Genomic DNA, 23301 nt, shown 5'->3' with positions numbered 1-23301 from the left:
ACGACAACAGTCATAGAAATAACATTAATCTAGTGTCTCTTATGAGCTGGATGCTCTGCTGAGCCCTTTTCTATGTTCATCTCGTTTAATCTGTACAGCCCAAATGACACAAGAACTATTATTATCCCATAATATGAGAAAACCGGGGTTAAAGCAGTGGTAAAGTCAAGTGAGTTTAACCAGTAACTCTGCACACAAAGGAAGAAAAGCTCATGTCTGTCTAAGTGACAGCGCCCAGCAAGCTCAGGTCCAGGAATAAGGAAAGAATCCCACAGGTCCTGGAGGTAACCCTGCCATCACACATGACCCCATCTCCCCAGGCTCAAAAGTAACATAACGGGTGGTGAAGTCCCAAGCAGCTGCTTTGGAAGCCTGTACTCTTAATCCCACCTGCAGAGGTGGGTCCCTGACTTCTTTCCCAGTGGAAAGCGGGCCTCTCCACTTGCCCCAGGAATTGCTGGGCAAGGTAGAGGGGTCTGCACACTCACTGTGCCTAACACCGATCCCAGGGCTCTGCTCCCCAGCAGCATCCTGTCACACCATCTCCTCATGAGAACCCCACAAGTCAGCCCAGGCCAGTCCCTCCATACTGCTAGAGGACTGCCTGCACCCCTCCTGACAGGTGCCTCCTTCTTGGGGCCCTCCCACTGTCATCTTCATCTGCCCTTGACCTCATTGAGCATCCTCTCTGACTCTGTCGGTCTTGCTCTCCATCCCCCTGCCCAGCCCCATGGATGGCCACGGGAAGGACCTTATCCTGTCATTTAGAACCAGTCTGCCTCCAAGACCTCACCCCCTAAGCTCCTGCTGAGTACAGCCTCTCATCCTCTTCCTTTCACATCCTCATGCTGATGAGCCAGCTCTTGTCAGAAATTTGTAGAAATTACAACAGGTGGATAAAGTTATCTGCCCTTTTCGTGGCCAAAAACAATCATCCTATCACCAATACCCTTACCCCAACCCTGGAATTGTCCATGCATGCTAAGTCACTTCAGTCATGTCTGACTCTTTGTGATCCTGTGAACCATAGCCCACCAGGCTCCTCTGTCTTTCCAGGCAAGAATATGAGAGTGGGTTGCCATGCCCTCCTCCAGGGCAGTTTCCTGACCCAGGGATTGAACCTGCATCTCATATGTCTCCTACATCAGCAGGCAGGTTCTTTATCACTAGTGCCCCTGGGAAGTGAAAGTGTTAGTTGCTCAGCCGTGTCAGACTCTTTGCGTCTGTTCATGGGATTTCCCAAGCATGAACACTGGAGTGAGTTGCCATGCCTCCTCCAGGGGATCTTGCCAACCCAGAGATCGAACCTGGGGCCGTCTGCATTGCAGGCAGATTCTTTACTGTCTGAGTCAACAGGGAAGCCCCCAGAATTCTCTATATCCTTTTAAAAGCAATGACACTGAGTTGGTCTATGTGATAGTCTTCAATAAATTCATTGTTTCACAGCCAAGACATCAAGAAAGGATCAATAAATCCATCTTTTTTTTCCAAAAGAGACGAGAGAAAAGACAACCCCATCTGTCACAGGGTGCCAAAGCTCGGAACTGGCAGAGACCCTAGTGGTCATTTCTTTCAAACCTCTCTCCTTGAAAGCTTGAAGACTTCCCTCAGCCTTCTTCCCAAGAGGCCACACTGCCCAGGCCAGACACTCCCAGTGACAGGAAACCCAGAGCCAATCCACATGCGTGCAGTTCTGCCTGTTTGGAAAGCTTCTTTTGACTGAGTTGAAAGCTGCCTCTCTCTAATTCCCACTAGGTCCCAGGTCTGCCGACTGGAGCCACAAATGCGTCTGCTCCTCCATGGGAGCCCCTCTGAGATCTGATTCTACTCTTGGGTATGCAGTGCGTGCTCAATCACTTCAGTCGTGTCTGACTCTCTGCGACCCCTGGACCATGGCCCGCCAGTCCACTCTGTCCGTGGGACTCTCCAGGCAAGAATACTGGAGCGGGCTGCCATTTCCTTCTCCAGTGACAAAGTAGGAAGTGAGTGAAGTGAGAAGTCGCTCAGTCGTGTCCGACTCTTTGCGACCCCATGGACTGCAGCCCACCAGGCTCCCCTGTCCGTGGGATTTTCCAGGCAAGAGTACTGGAATGGGTTGCCATTGCCTTCTCCAGTGTATCCAGTGAGTTTTCCCTTTTCCAGGCAAATTCCACTTCTTCCACAAGTGCCTCACAAGACAGGTTTGGTGGTGGTGTAAGCTCGATGAATGGTGGTTCAAGGCACAGGCCCTGAACTCTGATTGCCTGGCTTCAAGATCTGGCCCTAAATGTTTCTACTTATGGATCTTTGGACAAGTTGTCCTCTCTCCACTTAATTTCCTCATCTGTAAAATGGGAATAGCTTCACACCACTTACTCCATAGAGCATCAAGAAAAGAGCTTCGCAAAGAGTTCAGCACCGATTCCTGGCATACACTAAGTGCTTAGCAATGTTAGAGGTGTAATCCCTTCCCCAACCTGTTCACTTCCTCTGGTCATCTTCCAGTTAGTCAACATCATTCTTAAGGGGAGACACTCACCTGGAATCCCACGTTGCAGGTGTGGCCTGACCAACACAGAATAGTTTACATTCACTGGCAGCCACATGACTAAGTTCACAGACAACTAAAACCCCTAGATCTTTCTCACCAGTGCTTTGTTAATCTTCATGACCCCTTGCGTGGTTTTCTGAAATCTTACTTTTATAACTATAAAGTTATTATTTTTGAAACCACTGAGCCATCCCTACACCGAGGTATGCCCACTCCTGCTATCGCTATAACTGTTACACCCATACATACAAGCCTAGAAACTCTTCTTTCATTAGTTAACACTGGCACTCTGAGACATATTAGGCAACAAACAGGAAGAGGGTCTTTCATTTCTATTTAGCATGATTCTGTGTTGCTTGAATCTTTTTGCAACATACATGTGTTACTTCTGTTTTACCAAATTGGAATCTACTCTGTGGCACTTTTTCTAACTTCTTGAGTTGAATGCTTACGTTTAACCCATTACTCTTTTACCATCTATATTAAATTAATGCATTTAAAGCTATGCATTTCCCTCTAAGTACCCCTTCAGCTTTATTGTGCAAGTTTTTATATGCAGTGCTAGGTTTTGTTTTTGGTTGTTCAGTTCTAATATTTTATAATTTCCATTAGGATTTCTTTTCTGACCCAGGGATTTTTTTTTTCCAGAAAATTGCTTTTGATTTTTACCTTAAACTACAGAAGACTGGAAACCATAATTTGCTTTGGACTATTAATTTGTAATTTCAGTGCACTGTAATCAAAGCACATGGTCTATGATGTAGATTTGGGGTATTGCTGACATTCGTTTTCACAAGCAGCACACAGTCCATTTCTGTGTGTTCTTTGTGGGTGTTTGAAAATCATGTATACTCTCAAATTGTTGGTTTTCATTCATCTATTTGATCTAACTTGTTAATTATGTTGTGCAAAACTTACGAATGTCTCTGCTAATTTTTTGTCAATTTGATCTATCCATTAATAAGAGGGGTATGGTAAAGTCTTCAGAAAATATTATGGGATTTTTCCCTTTGTTCATCGATAATTTTTGCTTTATATGTTTTGAGATTCTGTTGCTTAGAATATACAGGTTCAGGATTTTTATATTTTCCTGTGAATTTTCTTATCATTGAGTAATGGTCCTCTTTGTCTTTAAGGATACATTGGGCTTTAATTTCATCTGAAAGGGATAGTACTCTATCATATTTTATTTGGTTTACTCAGCTCCTTACTTGCAGCCTTCCAGTACCATTTTGTTTTAGGTTATTCCTATAAGCAGCATATTTCTGAGTTTTAGTTATTTTTCATATCCTCTGTATTATCTAGCAAATTCAATCTATTTATATTTATTGGGACTGCTCAAATATTTTTCTTTATTTCTACCATCTACTATCTAATTTTTGCATTTTTTGTGTGTGTCTATTGGGTTTTTTTTTTTTTTACTTTTTAAAAAAATTTTAGTTGGAGGTTAATTACTTTACAATATTGTATTGGTTTTGCCATATATCAACATGAATCTGCCACAGGTATACATGTGTTCCCCATCCTGAACCCCCCTCCCTCCCCGTACCATCCCTCTGGATCATCCCAGTGCACCAGCCCCAAGCATCCAGTATCATGCATCGAACTTGAACTGGCAGTTCGTTTCATATATGATATTATACATGTTTCAATGCCATTCTCCCAAATCATCCCACTCTCTCCCTCTCCCAGAGTCCAAAAGACTGTTCTATACATCTGTGTCTCTTTTGCTGTCTCGCATACAAGGTTATCATTACCACCTTTCTAAATTCCATATATATGTGTTACTATACCGTATTGGTGTTTTTCTTTCTGGCTTACTTCACTTTGTATAATAGGCTCCAGTTTCATCCACCTCATTAGAACTGATTCAAATGTATTCTTTTTAATGGCTGGGTAATACTCCATTGTGTATATGTACCACAGCTTTCTTATCCATTCATCTGCTGATGGACATCTAGGTTGCTTCCATGTCCTGGCTATTATAAACAGTGCTGCGATGAACATTGGGGTACACATGTCTCTTTCAATTCTGGTTTCCTTGGTGTGTATGCCCAGCAGTCGGATTGCTGGGTCATAAGGCAGTTCTATTTCCAGTTTTTTAAGGAATCTCCACACTGTTCTCCATAGTGGCTGTGCTAGTTTGCATTCCCACCAACAGTGTAAGAGGGTTTGCTTTTCTCCACACCCTCTCCAGCATCTATTGCTTGTAGACTTTTGGATCGCAGCCATTCTGACTGGCGTGAAATGGTACCTCATTGTAGTTTTGATTTGCATTTCTCTGATAATGAGTGATGTTGAGCATCTTTTCATGTGTTTGTTAGCCATCTGTATGTCTTCTTTGGAGAAATGTCTATTTAGTTCTTTGGCCCATTTTTTGATTGGGTGGTTTATTTTTCTGGAATTGAGCTGCAGGAGTTGCTTGTATATTTTTGAGATTAGTTGTTTGTCAGTTGCTTCATTTGGTATTATTTTCTCCCATTCAGAAGGCTGTCATTTCACCTTGCTTACAGTTTCCTTTGTTGTGCAGAAGTTTTTAAGTTTAATTAGGTCCCATTTGTTTGTTTTTGCTTTTATTTCCAATATTCTGTGAGGTGGGTCATAGAGGATCCTGCTGTGATTTATGTCAGAGAGTGTTTTGCCTATGTTCTCCTCTAGGAGTTTTACAGTTTCTGGTCTTGCGTTTAGATCTTTAATCCATTTTGAGTTTATTTTTGTGTATGGTGTTAGAAAGTGTTGTAGTTTCATTCTTTTACAAGTGGTTGACCAGTTTTCCCAGCACCACTTGTTAAAGAGATTGTCTTTAATCCATTGTATATTCTTGCCTCCTTTGTCAAAGATAAGGTGTCCATAGGTGCGTGGATTTATCTCTGGGCTTTCTATTTTGTTCCATTGATCTGTATTTCTGTCTTTGTGCCAGTACCATACTGTCTTGATGACTGTGGCTTTGTAGTAGAGCCTGAAGTCAGGCAGGTTGATTCCTCCAGTTCCATTCTTCTTTCTCAAGATTGCTTTGGCTATTCGAGGTTTTTTGTATTTCCATACAAATTGTGAAATTATTTGTCTAACTCTAATTTTGTATTTTTAATGGTCCAAGCTTCTTCTTTGCTTTTTCCTTTCTCTCCCCTGTTTTCTCTTGGACTCACTGATACTTTATATATCTCCTTGCCTCCTCTGGTTTGGAAGTTATACATTCCATTGTTATGCCTTTAATGATGACCTTTAATTTGCTTACCTGCATCCCTGACATAACCAGATTCACAGTTTATCAGTATATTTGTCCTCCAGCCAAGTAATACAAGGGTCTTAGAATTTCAACTCAGAGCAGCCCACTCCCAACCTTATATATTATTATTTTCTTTTTTCACTTTGTTTTTAAATCCCCCAAACCAGCCATTATGTTTGTTGTTGTTGTTTAGTCACTAAGTTGTGACCAACTCTTTTGCAACCCCAAGGACCATAGCCTGCCAGGCTCTTCTGTCCATGGGATTTTGCAGGGAAAAATACTGGAGTGGGTAGCCATTTCCTTCTCCAGGGGGTCTTCCCAGCCCAGGAATTGAACCCACATTCTCTGCGTTGGCAGGCATTTTCTTTACCACTGAGCCACCAGGGAAGCCGATGCTTACAGTCAATAGTTATTTAAATTATCCATTGTATATCAATTATTTGATTATCATTGCTTCTTAATTGGGACTTAAATCTTATTCCTTCTTTCTGTGTTTCATATCCTTCTCATAGGCAATATATATTAATAGTTGGGTCTTGTGAGCTTTTCTTAATGTACTTTGACAGTTCCTTTCTTTTAATGGGTATTCTAAGACCATTAATATTGAAAGCAATTATTGATATAATTTGATTAATATCTACCACGTTTGTAATTGTTTTCTATTTATTGAACTTCCTTTTTATTTCTTTTTTCCCTGCTTTTCTTCTTCCTTTTCTGGGTTTAATCAAATATGTCATATGAGTCCATTTTATCTGCCCAGCACTATTGAACTATATACTTAAATATGGTTAAGAGGGTAATTTTTGTATTATGTGTTTTTATCACAATTTATAAAACATTTTTAAGTCAAAAAGATAGTTTTGGTCATTGCCCTAGAATTTTCAATACACATTTACAACTAATCTAAATTAACCTTCAAATAACATTGTACTTCTTAAATTGTAGTACTGCTGCTGCTACTGCTGCTAAGTCGCTTCAGCCGTGTCCGACTCTGTGCGACCTCATAGACGGCAGCCCACCAGGCTCCGCAGTCCCTGGGATTCTCTAGGCAAGAACACTGGAGTGGGTTGCCATTGCCTTCTCCAATGCATGAAAGTGAAAAGTGAAAGTGAAGTCACTCAGTCGTGTCTGACTCATAGCGACCCCATGGACTGCAGCCTACCAGGCTCCTCTGTCCATGGGATTTTCCAAGCAAGAGTACTGGAGTGGGGTGCCATTGCCTTCTCCGAATTGTAGTACAAGTCCCTTCTAACAGAGTATTCCCAATTCCCCCTTTTTGTCCCTTGTGACCTGACTGCCATTCATTTCACTCATCCATATGTTATAATCATATGGATATATTGTTATATTTTTGCTTTAAGCAATTTGCTTTTAGATCAATTAAAACAGAAAAATCAAAGAATTTTTATCTTCATTTATTCCTTCTCTGACACTCCTTTTTTTTTTTTTTTTGCAGATCTGAGGTTCTGACCTATATTATTTTCTTTCTCTCTAAAGAATTATTTTTTTAAGATTTCTTGCAAGACAGGTCTGCTGGTAATGAATTCACTCCGTTTTTGTTTGACAGAAAATCTTCATTTTTTTCTTCACTTTAGGGGGACAATTTCCCAAGGTATAGCATTCTAGGTTGGTAGGTTTTGCGTTTCAGTGCTTAAAATATTTCACTCCACTCTCGTCCTGTTTGCATGGTTTCTGACATGAAATCCACTGTGATTCTTTTCCTTGTTCCTCTGTAAGTAAGGTGGTTTTTGTCCCTCTGGCTTCTTTCAATGTTTTCTTCATCTTATGTTTTCTGATGTTTGAATATGATATGTGCAGGTTTAGATACTGTGGTATTTTCACCTACTGTTTGACATTTTCTGAATTTCCCACATCTGTGGTTTGATTATCTGACATTAATTTTGGAAAATTCTTGGCCATTACTACTTCTCCTCATTTTTCCTTCATTTGGGGGGTACAATTCTAGGTTGGTGAGTTCAGATGGTAAAAAATTCACCTGCAATGCAGGAGACCCAGGTTCAGTCCCTCAGGTGGGAAGATGCCCTGGAGAAGGGAATGGCTACCCGCTCCAGTATTCTTGCCTGGAGAATTCCATGGACAGAGGAACCTGGTAGGCTACATACAGTCCATGGGGTCACAAAAAGTCGGACACGACTGCGCAACTAACACTTCAAATACTTCTTCATTCTCTCTTCTCTTCCTGGTATTCCAATTATGCATATGTTATTCCTCTCAAAAATTGTCCCCAAATTCTTGGATCATGTTCTATTCTAGTTTTTGGTTTGTGCCTTTGCTTTTTCATTCTTTTTTCTTTTACATTTCAGTTTGAGAAGTTTTTATTGACACATCTTCAAGTTTACTGATGCCTTACTTGACTATGTCCAATCTATGGATGCACCTATCAAAGGTCTTCTTTATTTTTGTCACTGCATTTTAAAAATTTTTTCTAGCATTTCTTTTCCATTGTTTCTTAGAGTTTCCATCTCTCTGTTTACATTGCCAACATATTCTTTCATGCTGTATCATTTTTCCAGTAAATCCTTTAACATATCAATCATAGTTATTTTAAATTCCCTTTCTAGGGACTTTCCTGGTGGCCCAGGGGTTAAGAATCCACCTTGCAATGCAGGGTATGTGGGTTTAACCCCTAGTTGGGGAACTAAGATCTCACATGCCACATAACAATTAAGCCCACTCACTGCAACAACTGAGCCTGTGCACCTCAACAAAAGATCCTGCATGACGCAATTAAGACCTGACGCAACCAAATACTTTGTTTTATCCCTGTCTAATGTGTTCTTTGGAAGGAATGATGCTAAAGCTGAAACTCTAGTACTCTGGCCACCTCATGCGAAGAGTTGACTCATTGGAAAAGACTGATGCTGGGAGGGATTGGGGACAGGAGGAAAAGGGGACAACAGAGGATAAGATGGCTGGATGGCATCACCGACTCGATGGATGTGAGTTTGAGTGAACTCTGGGAGATGGTGATAGACAGGGAGGCCTGGCGTGCTGCGATTCATGGGGTCACAAAGAGTCAGACACGACTGAGCAACTGAACTGAACTGAACTGAATGATTCTAAAACCTGCGCCATCTGTCAAATTCTAAACTCTAATGGCTGAGTCTGGTTCTGATGCTTCCTTTATCTCTTCAGTCCATGGTGGTTTTTTTTTTTTCCTCGCCTAACTTTTTGTTGAAAGCTGGACACGATAGTATTGAGTACAGAAATTGACGTAAATAGGCCTTTAGCATGAGGTTTTATGTTAATCAGGTAGATCTCAGCTGTAACTCTGTATTGTCTTTCCAAATTTTGCAGTAGCTGCTTGCCCTGCAACCTTAATTCTCTGATGGGTAGAGAATAGTCGTTGCTATTCAGTTTGCTCAGCTTTATTTCTTGTTGCAAATATGGGAGTGGTGACTCCCAGGCTCTTCATACATCAGAGCCCAAACCAGAAGTCTCCTATATCCTTGTTACTGAAGTACATTGTTTAGCAATTCACCAAGAGTGTATCTGCAGTAAACTCTCTTTTTGTCTGAAAATGTTTTCCTTCACTATTAAATGATCATTTATCTGAAGACAGGTCAATTGTTATTATCTCTTAACATTTGAAGATATTTTCTATTGCCATCTGACTTCTGCTGATGCTTTAAAAAGTGTCATCACTCCCATATTTGCAACAAGAAATAAAGCTGAGCACACTGAATGACAGCTATTCTCAACCCATCAGAGGTTGCATCTACTGCTGTTACTCTATGCCACACAGCACAGCACAGGCGGTCAATGTCACTAACATGGCACATCTGTAAAAATTTCTTGGATGAATGAATGAATATATGAACGAAAGAACAACCCAGCAAGGCACTGGCAGCTCTTTGACAATTCACTTGTAATCTTTAAACTCCACATACACAGAATTTGCCTGTCATTTAAAAGAGCGGAACAGACAGGAAGAAAAAAATGTAAACAAGTCAAAATAAAAATAAGAGATGAATTCCCAATTTGTTTTATCTCTTACAGAATGTTAGAGCTAAAATAGATCTCAGGATGAGCCAGTCTAATCTCCCACCCCAAAGGCAGAAACCATGACCCAGAGAGAAGTGACTGGTCTAAGAGCAGGCCACCATGAAAGGCCAAAGTCTTCCCAGCCTCAGACCTTCATGCTGGCTGTTCCCTCTGCCTGAGACACTATTCCCACCACCCTCCCCTACCTTGAGCTCGAAGGTGCCATTCTCAGACAGACATTCCTGGCCTCCCATCTCAATGAGGTCCCACTCTTTCCTCTCAGTGCACCCTAATCTGTCTGTTCTCCATGCTCGTCACACTCTGTAATTACTGGTAGTGGTACACTGCTTTTGCTGGCATAATTATTTTGTTAAAATCTGTCTCTCCATTGCTATTGGTAAATTCTGGGGACCATATCTGTCTTTGTGGTTGCTGTGACCCCAGCACTTAGCACAGTACTTGGCACATAGCAGGTGCTCCATAAATATTTGCTGAATGAAATCAATTGAGCATTCAGGAGATGTCTACACTTGCAGAGGTCAGGGGGTTGACTCCAGAAGACAGTCTACACCCACAAAAAGCAGAGATTGGAGAACGTGGCTTCTTACCAGCTACATCATTTGGGGCATGTTACTTAGTTGTTCATCTGCCAAATGAAGATTATACTGCATATACTCTGTCTCATATTTGATGTGAGCAAGAGTGCTGTATGAGAGGTTGCTGGGATTTTTTAGCGAGCAATTCCTTTATCTTCAATTATGCCTCACACTCTGCCAGACCCCCTGCAGGTGGTGGCCCCTGTGGGCAGGACGCAGGTCTGTTTAATCGTCCTCTCCACTGCCTACCTCCTCAGGGTCTGGCCCTAAACCTCTGGGCAGAGGATGCTGGGCGCTGCCTGCGGGCGGTGAGGACAGTGGCAGCCCCTGGTGTCTAGACACCTGGTCCTGGTGTCTCACCAGGAACCCGAGCCCTGTTCTACGCACTGGAAGAGCTGGGCTCATCACTGGCCTCCCAAGACCTTGCAGCCTCCAGTCCTTTGCGGCTCTGAGCCACAGCCCCTGTGACTCAAGCCTCTCTGACTGCCCTAGTAAGGACCCTGAGGGAACTGCCCTCAGTGTCCCTGCCAGGCTGCAGCAGGAAAGGTCTCCTGTTGCCTCTCCTGTCCCTTCCCCTCTTCCCATCAGACCATCTCACTCTTCTTACGCTAGAATCATTCTCTCAAGTTGGAAGGACCCTGACTTTTAACTGATCAAGTCCTCAGTGGGTTCTTAAACTTCTAATACAGCATATATGATTCTCCTTATATGCCTCCAGTGATGGGATGCTCACTACTTCACAAGGAGGCCCACTCCACTATGAGAAAGCTTGGGCTATTAGAAAGTTCTCTTAGCCTGTCTCCTTCCCTGCTCACAGCCCTAAGTCTTCCCTTCTTTAGACCAAACAGTCCCAATTTTTCCAGTTATCCCTTCAAGGAAAGGCTTTCTTTTTTTTAATTAATTAATTTATTTTAATTGGAGGTCAATTACTTTACAATATTGTGGTGGTTTTTGCCATACACTGACATGAATCAGCCACGGGTGCACATGTGTCCCCCTGTCCCAAACCCCCCTCCCACCTCCCTCCCCGTCCCGTCCCTCTGGGTTGTCCCAGTGCACCAGCTTTGAGTGCCCTGTTTCATGCATCAAACTTGGACTGGTCATCTATTTTACATACAGTAATATATATGTTTCAATGCTATTCTCTCAAATCATCCCACCTTCGCCTTCTCCCACAGAGTCCAAAAGTCTGTTCTTTATATCTGTGACACTGCCTGCCTGGAAGAGTCCATGGGCAGCCTAATTGTGTTTAACTGTGGGGAATCCAGTGGCTACCAGTGTGAACTCTGGACCTGGCTTCCAACTTAGCTCCACACTTACTGTGTCCCTGTGGCTAAGGCACTGAACTGATCTCACCAAGCCTCAGCCATCCTGTCTGCACAATGGGGATAATAGGAGTTTTGTGACTTTGTAATGAGATGGGGCTGGGAGAATTCTTCTCAGAATAGGACCAGGTCCCTGGTAAGCAATGAATACAACAATTATTAACAGTAATGATTAGAACCTGGTGCATTCATGAGCTCAAACAAGAGGCAAGACAGCCTGGACTAAGTGGGTCAGTGAAGGGCTCCCAGGGCAGGCAGGACTCCTGCTGGGCCTGAACAGCATAGATTTAGAAACAGACTGAAAGAATGTTCCATCCAGGGAAACTGTGAGCAGGAGTTTGGAGAATAACAACACCAAGAAAGAATAATAACTGAAGTCCCTGCCTCACTCCAAGCTCAGAGCCAGCCCTGGGGTTCCCACACTTGGGCATGCATTCACACACACACACACACATACACACACACCAGCCATCGTCCATGGCCCCCTCGCACATGAGGAGCCCAACCCATGTGGAGCAGTGAGGGGTCAGGCCTGGCTCCAGCAGAGCACTGTGTAGGCAAGCAGAGGGCCATGGGGATGGTGAAGGGCTGGGATGAAGAAAAAAAGCTGGGATTTAGATTTTGAGCAGTGGGAAACCACAAGGGCTATTATATGAGGATGAGCTTCAGGAAGAGAAAGCCACCAGTGCAACAGAACAGGGCAAGAGGCAGGAGCCCCACAGAAGTTTGCTTCCAGGAGAGCAGACTAGCCCAGGCCCCAGACTCTAGGCTCTTTGGGACACACTGTCTCTAAAGCAAAGCCAGGCCTCCTCACTGCCGCCTGCCAGCCCTTTGGGGTTTAGGGCCATCCTGCTTCTCCAGCCCATATTCCAAACACTTAGCCTGGCCTGCAGTTCCCTGCTGTACTTCCACCCTCCACGCCTTCATCCGTGCTGCTCCTTCTGCCTAGAACACCCTCTTCAACCAACTCTACCTTCTCCACAGAGCTGCATTCTGCCCATCCCTCAAGGCACAGCATGAAAGACACCTCCTCCAGGAAGGTTTTCCCCATTCTTAGCCTGGCACACCTGTCTCCTGTCCCCGCTTCTCTCCCTACCTGCTCTCCTCCCAGAATTCCCTGAAGAAAGAAAACATGTCTGCCACCTCCTCATTTCCTCACAGTCCCCAGCTCTTTTCCTGACTTAGGGAGAGTTCAAACCATCTCTGATGACCCAGCTCAATCCTGCTCAGAAACACAAAACCAACCCCTTCCCAGGAAGAGGATGCCCATAGAAGCAGGCAACTCTCAGCCCCAGGCCCACCAGCCTGGAGAAATGCCACTGAGCAGAGGGCAAAGCAGCTGACGGGAGCAGGAGGCATTCCTGGTGGCTTCTCTGTTAGCAAGGGACAGGACTTCTCCCGGTTTAACCCCCTGCGACCTTTGAACTTCCTGGGAGGTCAGCAGCTCGTCCCCCTTCCCCAGCTGTCTTCCTGTCTCTGGCCCAATGGGAGGGAGGGCCCTGGGCCCGTTCCATTTTGCGCCCGTATTGATCTGTTGGCAGCAATGGGCTGGATAATTAGCCAGGAATTAGGGTTTCTATTACAGCCAGGAGGCTGCTCCAGCTGATTTATCACCTGAATAATTTACTGTGATTGAAAGGAAATTAAAATGAACTCCATTTGACAACTGTGAGCTTTTATGGGCTTTAGTGAAGGCTCAAAAGCCAGATTAATAGCCTAGTGTTGGTTAATAGTCTGCCGAGAGTAAATACGGCAGGCTGTGCTCGGGGGGTGGCCTTCCTGCCGTGGCCGGAGGAGGGACCAGCTCCCGCCAGCAGTGTGGCACCCATGACAGCGTCAACATGAGTTTTACTGAAACACATTCCACTGTTGGAAACACACACACGCACATACCACCTGCCCGCGTTTCTTTTTTTTTTCCCCTTCTCCTCCAAGGTGATTTTTACTCACTCCACATGGAGGAAAACAGAATTGCTTTTTCAATAACCATTTTGAAAAGGAAGTGTTTCATTGTCCTAGGAGTGTGTATACATTAACCCATTCTACCCAGGGACAAGGTCTGACTAAGTTCCTGTATAAAAGGAAGAAGCATGGATGCTTCCACCCGGGACAGATCTTGGCAGGAAGAGCAGACAGGTGAGGGTGGGCTCTGAGCTTGTGGAAGTGACCGGCAGGACCCCAGCCTGCCCCTGAAGAAGTATGCTCCTCCCGTGGCAGTTGGAGGCAGGGGGATTAAGGAGGATTTGACCGCCCAAGCCTCTGGCAAGACTCTGAGGGTTCTAAGAATGACCAGTGGACTCTGGCTGCAAAAGGCCAGTTCTGAAAACCAGCCAATCAGAAAACTGGCTCCTAGAACTGTTTGGGGACACAGAGGCCCATATATCTGTCTTTTCCAAGGTAGACAAAAGATCTTGAGGCCAGAGTCCAGCTTTGCAGCCTCGACAAATCCCAGAAGCCTGAAAATGGGATGAATGGCCTGAAAAAAAACGTTCCAGTCTGTAAAACGGGCTCACAAATCTTGCCCGGCCTATGTAGCGTGCATTTACATGGAGAGTCTGATGAGAGGATGGATGTGAAAGATTTTCGGAAACTGTAGAGGATCATGCATAGACAGGGAAGATCACTGCCACTACTGCTGGGCTATGCTAGGCTAATGTCAAAATCACACTCTCTGCTGTCCCAGATACAGAAGCTGAGGTCTGGAGTAAAAGTGACTTGCTCAGCTGGACAGAGGCTGGACTCAAGTCAGACACTCCCAACTTCAAGGCCAGTAAACGTTCATCTTCCTCCGCGAACTGCCACTAGACCCTGGAGTGCAGATCAGCTCACATTTGGAAGAGGGGCCGGCCTTGGTGGCCAGAGCTCTGGGCCCTCTCCTGATTGCTGTGGCTCACGAGGCCAGGCTGCCAGCAGGTATGAGAAACCTGTACCCTTGACGTGCGTCCCTTCCCAGCCTGTGGCCCCTTACTCGGCCAACATTTATCCAAAGTGACTGGGAGTGCAGAGCGAGGGTACGTCATTCATAGTCCAGTGCCTGTGTGCATACCCGCAGCCCCGTGGTCTCACCTACTATCTCTCCTCATTACGGCCCATTACGGGAAGGTGAAGCAGATTAACCAGAAAGCACTGAGTTAGTCATTATCCCGCAGGCAGGCCCTGCCTCAGAGCCCACACAGTCAGAGTTAAGCCCGCAGTGTGCCATTCTGAAGGACACTGCAAGGCCAGACTGCTAGGAACAGGGTTCCTCCTCCAAGGCCCATCTCCACACAGGCCTATTGACCTGTCCCCCGCTGCCACTTCCTCCAGAACATCCTTCCTCCCTGTGCTCCCTGCGGAGGCAACATCTCCATTCATCAGGGTCCACAGAACTTGCTCCCTCGCCTTGCAGGTTCTGAATCCACATCACATTGCCCCTGTGAGGCTGGGGGCTGAGCTGATGTCTAATTCATCCTGCCCTCCTGCCTCTGGGTGCCCAGCACTGTGCCAGGGTCACAGCTACCATGTAAGATATATATATGCTGGATAAATGAGCAAATGAGCGTCTGAGCAAGTGAGTAAATGGATACGTGGGTAGACTCCTCCAAAGCATGAAGCCCTATAGTCTGCCTGGGCTTCTAGGGCATTCCAAGCTGAATGAACTAGGATTAGATTCTGTGTTTCCATGAGAATCACATGAAACACAGAGGGAAACATGATCCCTGACACCTAATGTCTGAATTAAGTAAATAAGAGCTTAGTAGAAATGCCAGGTATTTTGTGCAGAGGTCAGACAAACCCTATCCTTTCTGTGGGCCTCTAAGAAGTGAGGAGATTGATAGCTTGCTTCTTTTTAGAGCCCTACTGGCTCAAAAATTACATAATATTGTCAAAGGTTACAAGATAACTTTTCTCCCAGATTCTGGAGAGACAGGTAGGCTTCATCCAAGGAAGGTTCCAAGTTGAGTCCCTTTGCTTTCTCCTTATGGGGTCAGATGGAATGCGGCTTCAGCCATCTCTCTGAAGGGCTCTGAGCAGTGGGACAGGCTGCCTGTGATGGAAACAGACACTTCTCCCTAGAGCCCAGGACCTAGAGTATGTGAGACTAGCTCTGACCTGCACCTATGACTGTGTGATTCCTGGAGGAGGTGTCACTCAACTGCAGGAGAAAGACAAAAACGCTGAGCATCATCTATGAGACCGGGCCCGGCTGCCCTTTCCCAGCCCCTCGCTGAAGCCCAGCCACACTTTCCTTCCTTTCTCACTCCTGCCACACTTCCTCTGGCCTCAGGGTCTTAGGACTCTTATTCCCTCTGCCAGTCAGTTCTCCCGACCACGTCCCTTCAGGGCTCAGCAGAAGCCACTGTGGCCTCCAGGCTGGATCAGCACCTGCTTTCAGCCTTTAGAGAACCTCAGACGTCTCCTCCTCAGTGCCTAGCACATCTGTCATCCGTGACCCTCTGAGTAATCCTTCTTTATTGTGATTCTTCCACACATCTGTAGTCTCCCTGAGGGCAGGTCCAAGCCTGTCTTGTTCACTCATGTACCTAGTGATTGGCTCTGTGCCTTGCATATAATAAACACTCATCAGTGTCTGCTAAGTGAATACATAACTTGTTGGGTGAGTGAGTGAGTGAATGAAAGTCGCTCAGTCATGTCTGACTCTTTGCGACCCCATGGCCAGGCTCCTCTGTCCACAGAATTCTCCTGTCAAGAATACTAGAGTGGGTATTCATTCTCTCCTCCAGGGAAACTTCTCCACCGTGGGATTGAACTCAGGTCTCCTGCAATTCTTTACCATCTGAACCACCAGGGAAGCCCAGACTTGTTGGGTGACCTTAGGCCAAGCCTCTTTGCCTCACTAGGCCCCAGTTTTCCCATCTGAAAACAGAGTAGCTCGATGGTCTGTGAGTGCCCTCAGACAGTCAGTCAGACTGTCGCAGGATGGTGGTCCCTGGGGCCTTGCTCACTCCTCCCCGTCCAAGGTCCCCTCCGGCACCTCCTCTCTCCACGGCAGCCTGTCCTGCAGCCTACACTGTTTGGGGTGACTGTTTGGGAAAACTTCAGAAGCCATCCTTTCATTAGCCTGCAAAGGAAGCTCAGCAAGTTAGTCTTCACCACCAGGACCAGCCAGCAAGTGCTGGGGAAGTCACTACTCTCAGGCCCCTGCATCTCACCCAGTGAGGGGAGCTCTCAGCACAAAGGAGTCAAGTCTGAGCCACCTGTGCCTGTGAGGTCTCCAGCCCAGGGCTTGTCAAATGCACGAGGACCAGGAAACAGTCTCCTGAATCAAATCTGGTACTCAGGGGAAACCTTATCCAGGTCCTGAGAGCCTCTCCCTGGGCAGAGCCTTTCTGGTCCCTTCCTTCTCTGCAGCCACAGGCAGTGACTGCTTCTCAGCCCAGGTTAGAGCAGGGGGATGCTAGCAAGGGATCATCCTGCTTTCTTCCCTCTCTTGCAAGTGACCCAGCTGTGAGTCTGTCCAGTGAAACACTTCTTCATCTCCAGACTCTTGGATTCAATTCTAAAAGCATGACAGGGCAACGTGACAAGAGGGCTGACAATTGGGGACACGCCAATGCCATCATCACCTGGTTTATGGCCATACGGTGCTTATGTATTTCCACTTGCATCCTGACTGACAGGATAATGACCCAAGACCACCTCAAGTGGCTCAGGAGATCACTACACCACCCTGTGTGAAGAGCCCCGGGTAAGCACAGCACCACTCAGCAATGGCAGAGCAACCAGACACAGAACACCCCCCGCTGGGCCCGAGCGAGCAGGCACCAGGGCCAGCAATCGCAAGAGCCCCAGATGCATCCTCTACACCTCCTGGGAGGCCTCCACTGGCCAGGTATGGCTCTGAGTAAAACCTGGCACTCTCACCCACACCCCGCCAGATGCCTTTGGGTGCATCACCCAGGCCTGCATGCGGGTGGCGGGTGGCGGAGGCAGCCAGTCGGGATCATACCTGCTCAGGCTTGATGGGCTCCGCGGTGGTGAAGATGTCTGAGTAGTGCTGCCTCTCAAACACGCGGTCCAGCACCTCCAGCTGCTGTTGCGTGAACAGGTCTCCCCGCATCTGCTTCCGGAGGAAATCTCTGCCCGGCAGTGAGTGGCCGTTCGGCACAGGAGACTCCTGAATACCTTTGATGAGTACGAGAGAGGAGGGGTGAGTGTGGGTCCCACAAGCTGCTGGGCAAGACAGGCCAGACCCTGGATTGGGAAGAGGGTCTGGGAGACACACAAGCCCACCTCCTTCCCTGATGAGAGGGAGCTCAGATAGGGAGGGGTTCTTTGCCAAGGTCACCCGACTGGTTAGACCAGAGCCAGCTTCCCACAGTCACACGCCAGGCCCTGTGTGAAGCATGCATCATTGCAGTTAATCCTCACAATGAAACCAATGCCGATGGTATTATTTCCCCCATTTTGCAGATGAGAAAATTGAGACCTAGAAAAGTCTCAGTGACTGAACAACAAAATCAAGATCACAAATGCAAGTTGTCTTTGATAGAGCAATTGCACCTCTGGGAATTTACTTTACAGTTAGACTTACACATATAGGAAGTGATACATGTACAAAGTCCTAGTAGCAAAAGACTGGAAACAACCAAAGAGTTTGTTTTAGGAACTGGTTAAATAAGTTATGGTATGCTCACACAGTAGAATTCTGTGCAGCAGCAAAAAGGAAAGAGGACTTCCTCTGTGAAGTGATGCAGAAAGATTTTCAAGATACATCCTTAAATGAAAAATAAATAAATAAGATTCAGCACAGCACGCAATCTTTTGTGTAAAAAAGGAAGAAAATAAGACTTTACAAGCATTGTGTGTGTATGTATGTGTGTGTATATATATGGCTGTGTGTGTATATATATATATATTTGTATATTTATCTTTAACTTATATGCAGAATACATCATGCAAAATGCTGAGCTGCATGAAGCACAAACTGGAATCAAGATTGCCGGGAGAAATATCAATAATCTCAGATATGCAGATGTCACCACCTTTATGGTAGAAAGTGAAGAACTAAAGAGCTTCTTGAGGAAAGTGAAAGAAGAGAGTGAAAAAGCTTGCTTAAAACCCAAAATTCAGAAAACTAAGATCATGGCATCTGGTTCCATCACTTCATGGCACATAGATGGGGAAACAATGGAAACAGTGACAGACTTTATTTCGGGGGGCTCCAAAATCATTGCAGATGGTGACTGCAGCCATGAAATTAAAAGACATGTGCTTCTTGGAAGAAAAGTTATGACCAACCTAGACAGCATATTTAAAAGCAGAGACATTACTTTCCCAACAAAGGTCTGTCTAGTCAAAGCTATGGTTTTTCCAGTAGTCATGTATGGATGTGAGAGTTGGACTATAAAGAAAGCTGAGCACCAAAGAATTGATGCTTTTGAACTGTGGTGTTGGAGAAGACTCTTGAGAGTCCCTTGGACTGAAAGGAGGTCAAACCAGTCTGTCCTAAAGGAAATCAGTCCTGAATACTCATTGGAAGGACTGACGCTGAAGCTGAAGTCCCAATACTCTGGCCACCTAATGCGAAGAACTGACTCATTGGAAAAGACCCTGATGCTGAGAAAGATAGAAGGCAGGAGAAGAAGGGGACAACAGAGGATGAGATGGTTGGATGGCATCATTGACTCAATGGACATGGGTTTGAGCAAGCTCTGAGAGTTGGTGATGGACAGGTGATGGACAGGGAAGCCTAACGTGCTGCAGTCAATGGGGTCGCAAAGAGTAGGACACAACTGAGAGACTGAACTGAACTGAACTGATGTGTGTGTGTGTGTGTGTGTGTGTGTGTCTCATGTTGCCTTCCAGAGCCATACAGAAGGCAACATGAGAAATATTTAGAGTGGTACCCTTTTCCCTGGTAGCTCAGAGGTTAAAGCATCTGCCTCCAATGTGGGAGACCCAGGTTTGATCCCTGGGTCCGGAAGATCCCCTGGAGAAGGAAATGGTAACCCACTCCAGTATTCTTGCCTGGAGAATCCCATGGACGGAGAAGCCTGGTAGGCTACAGTCCATGGGGTCGCAAAGAGTCGGACACGACTGAGCGACTGAGCGACTTCACTTTCACCCATTTAGGGAGGTAGAAACTAAACAAATGGAGGCAAAAGGGAAGGAGACTTTTCATAGCATGATTGTTTTGTTTGCTTTGTTATAGGACTTTAAATGTATTGCCTATTCAGAAATGTAAATTACAAAGAAAGTACAGGATTAAATTCTCTATGGGTTCTGTATTGTTAGCTCTTCACACTATCACAGTCCCTGGTGATGATGCCTACATTTCAAAGAAAATGTTACAAACTATCACTTAAAAATTAAATGGGTTGAAATATATTTTGTGAGGTTTGGGTCTGAACCATTCAAAACAAGAGAAAATAAGGTGGGTGAAAGATTCCAGTGAGGAATGGCCTCCAGGGCCATCATTCCCCAAGGCCCTCTGGAACCAAGTTGCTCATTCAGGGCCACCCAGAAACACTGCCAGTGGCCAGGCCCAGAGGAGAGGCCTCCGCTTGTGCCACTGGGAAGCCCTAGGGGGAACCAGCACGTGTCAGATCTCTCCCTGGCAGGTGCCCTTACAGAAAGCCATCCCCCATCCCGCTTCCACTGCTGCCCCACCAGCCCACTGCTGCCCTAAACTTCACTCATCAGGTCAAAGCCCCACCCACGTGAAGAAGGAAGCCAAACCAAGGAGCCTTGAAGCTGTGGGATACTGTGTCCCTGAGATACTGCCCGAAGTTGGTGTTTCCCCTGATGTCTTATCTGGGGGCAACTACAATACAGGCTCTGACATTTGAACAAAGACACCAGCTTTGGGTGTTGACATGAGTGCCAGCCTTTCAGAGTTCCCTGTGTAGGCAGAGAGCTCAGAGCACCCCAGCAACCTCCACTGGAAGGGTCTTCAGAGGTGGCTCAGGACACCCCTGAGAAAATGGATCCCAGATCAATTCTGGCCCAAGAGGATACCTTAGCTGGGCTATAGACTGAATGACCAGACACCCCAACATGAGGGCTCCTTAGCGGGATCTCCAACTCAAGTCTTCCAGTCTGGAGCCTGAGGCCCTCCTCCAGAAGCCTGTGACACTGGCCTCCCACGAGACAGGTCCTTGCTCCTGCCCACGGGACATCATCCTCAAAGCCCCCTCTTCCATCATGGCCTAACCCAGGGGGCTTATCCCACAAGGGCACCAAGACTAGCAGCATGTGGGAGCTCCTGGCTCAGACGGTGTCTGCCCAGCAGTGTTTTCCATTGGCTGGCATTCACCAAGCGGCCCTGTGTGCACAGGTGTACACACACATACACACATGGGGGAAGAAGGCTCAGCTGGCTTCTCCTCAGCTGTTGCTCTGGCGAGTCATCCTGACCCCAGACACTCCTGCCAAAGCATGACCTTGGCCTGAGTTCCCCAGTGCTCCCACTGAGGAGTCTCTTCCCATCGGAGTAACCGTGTCCACCTTTAGCAGACATCTTCCTGCCCACCAATTCCACATAAACTGCGTCCACCTTTAGCAGACGTCTTCCTGCCCACCAATTCCACATAAACTCACTAGCCCCTGTCCTCCCTGCCAGGCTCCAAACTCCTAATAAAGGCTCCTTCCTGTCTGCCAGCTCCTGGCCACTTCTGCCAAGGCCTCGCCCTGTTGAGTCCACCACTTCCCTCCCAATTGGGCTGCCCCACCAGACATGCCCCCACCTCGGCCTCTGGAGGAGGTCACTCCCTGGCAGCCAGGCTGCCCTCCTGTCCTCTCCCACGGGCTTCACAGGCTGGGGCCCTGTGCACAGCTCAGAGCTCTGGAAAGCCATAGCTTTGCCTCCACTGAGGAAGCTCGGAGAGGGTGGCTCAGCTGAGGGCTCCTGTGGGCAAGGTCACTGTGTGGTCACCAAGTAGGGCCTGGCACAGAGTTAAGGCTCAGGACACATGCCAAATCAAGTGCACACACTCAGGGTCCTTGGAGGCCCAGAGCCCAGGACACTACTAATTCTGCAGCACAGGCAGCCTCACCAAGTCTTCCAGAAAGAAGGCTCACCACGTCCTGCTCTGAAAGTCAGCCACAGCACCGTGGGCTGAGCCTGGGAGAGTGTGCAGACTGTCCCGGTGACCCAGACACAGAGTTGAGGGCTGTGAGCTGGGAAGAGCCACCTGTCCAGTCATTCACCCCAGCACTGCCTCTGCTTTTTCTCTCCTGGCCACTCCTGCCATGAGGTGGGGCATGTCAGGTGGGAGGGAGGTGAAGTCTACCTGCCACTTTGCACAGATGCTAAAAGTCTATTATTTCCTTAAGAAGGCCTGGGGCCCTCCTAAACATACAATCATTTATTAATTCATTTAACAGATACAGATGTAGAGTTTACTCTGCACCAGGTAAGAGCCTCCCAAAGGGAGTCATGCTTGAAGTGGAAACAGAGGACAGAATGTCAGCAAGAGCAAAGGGGCGAGGGAGGGTATAACAGGCAGAGGTGGAGATGAAGGGGACAGGGAGCTGGGTGAAGAGACCCCAGGAGACTCTGGACAGGCAGGTGGGGGATGGGTCACAGAGGCCACAGAGGTAATCAGAGCCTCATCAGAGGAGGAGTGGGGTGGGGAGCCATGGAAAGGAGCTGGGGAAACAATCGCCCTTCACATTTCTCAGGCCCAGAGACTGAATTGCTAGTTCCTTTAGTTCAGGCTGTGCTTTCTAACCCCTGCTTCCAAAGTTTGGAAAGACTCAATTCAGTTCAGTAGCTCAGTTGTGTTCAACTGTTGCTTTGCGACCTCATGGACTGTAGCACACCAGGCTTCCCTGTCCATCGCCAGCTTCAGGGGCTTGCTCAAACTCATGTCCAATGAGTCAGTGACGCCACCCAATCATCTCATCCTCTGTCAATCCCTTCTCCTCTTGCCTTCAATCTTTCCCAGCATCAAGGTCTTTTCCACTCAGAACTGAATGAGTCATTCTTCAAATCAGATGGCCAAAGTATTGGAGCTTCAGCTTCAGCATCAGTCCTTCCAATGAGTATTCAGGACTGATTTCCTTTAGGATGGACTGGTTTGATCTCCTTGCAGTCCAAGGGACTCTCAAGAATCTTCTCTAACACCACAGTTCAAAAGCATCAATTATTTGGTGCTCAGCTTTCTTTATAGTCCAACTCTCACCTCCATACATGACTACTGGAAAAACCATAGCTTTGACTAGATGGACCTTTGTTGGCAAAGTAATGTCTTCACTTTTTAATACACTGTCTAGGTTGGTCATAGCTTTTCTTCCAAGGAGCAAGCATCTTTTAATTTCATGGCTGCAGTTACCGTCTGTAGTGATTTTGGAGCCCAAGAAAATAAAGTCAGCCACTGTTTCCACTGTTTCTCCATCTATTTGCCATGAAGTGATGGGACTAGATCCGATGATCTTTGTCTTCTGAATGTTGAGCTTTAAGCCAACTTTTTCACTCTCCTCTTTCGCTTTCATCAAGAGGCTCTTTAGTTCTTCTTCACTTTCTGCCATAACGGTGGTGTCATCTGCATATCTGAGGTTATTGATATTTCTCCCAGCAATCTTGATTCCAGCTTGTGCTTCTTTCAGCCCAGCATCTCACATAATGTACTCTGCATATAAGTTAAATAAGCAGGGTGACAATATACAGTCATG

General features: G+C 46.4%; 1 protein-coding gene across 3 annotated transcripts in view; it reads right to left on the bottom strand.

Annotated features, from left to right (window-relative positions):
* PAX5 (paired box 5) overlaps window positions 1–23301 on the bottom strand; it is a 181311-nt gene that overhangs the window by 96998 nt on the left and 61012 nt on the right. For all 3 annotated transcript variants that reach the window (XM_069576157.1, XM_069576159.1, XM_069576158.1), the window contains one exon: window positions 17633–17808. In XM_069576157.1, the coding sequence (XP_069432258.1) occupies window positions 17633–17808 (176 nt within the window). The remainder of the gene's footprint in view (window positions 1–17632; window positions 17809–23301) is intronic.

The sequence above is a fragment of the Ovis canadensis genome, chromosome 2 (assembly GCF_042477335.2).
Source record: "Ovis canadensis isolate MfBH-ARS-UI-01 breed Bighorn chromosome 2, ARS-UI_OviCan_v2, whole genome shotgun sequence".
NCBI lineage: Eukaryota > Metazoa > Chordata > Mammalia > Artiodactyla > Bovidae > Ovis > Ovis canadensis.
This window is presented reverse-complemented; position numbering and strand designations above follow the sequence as displayed.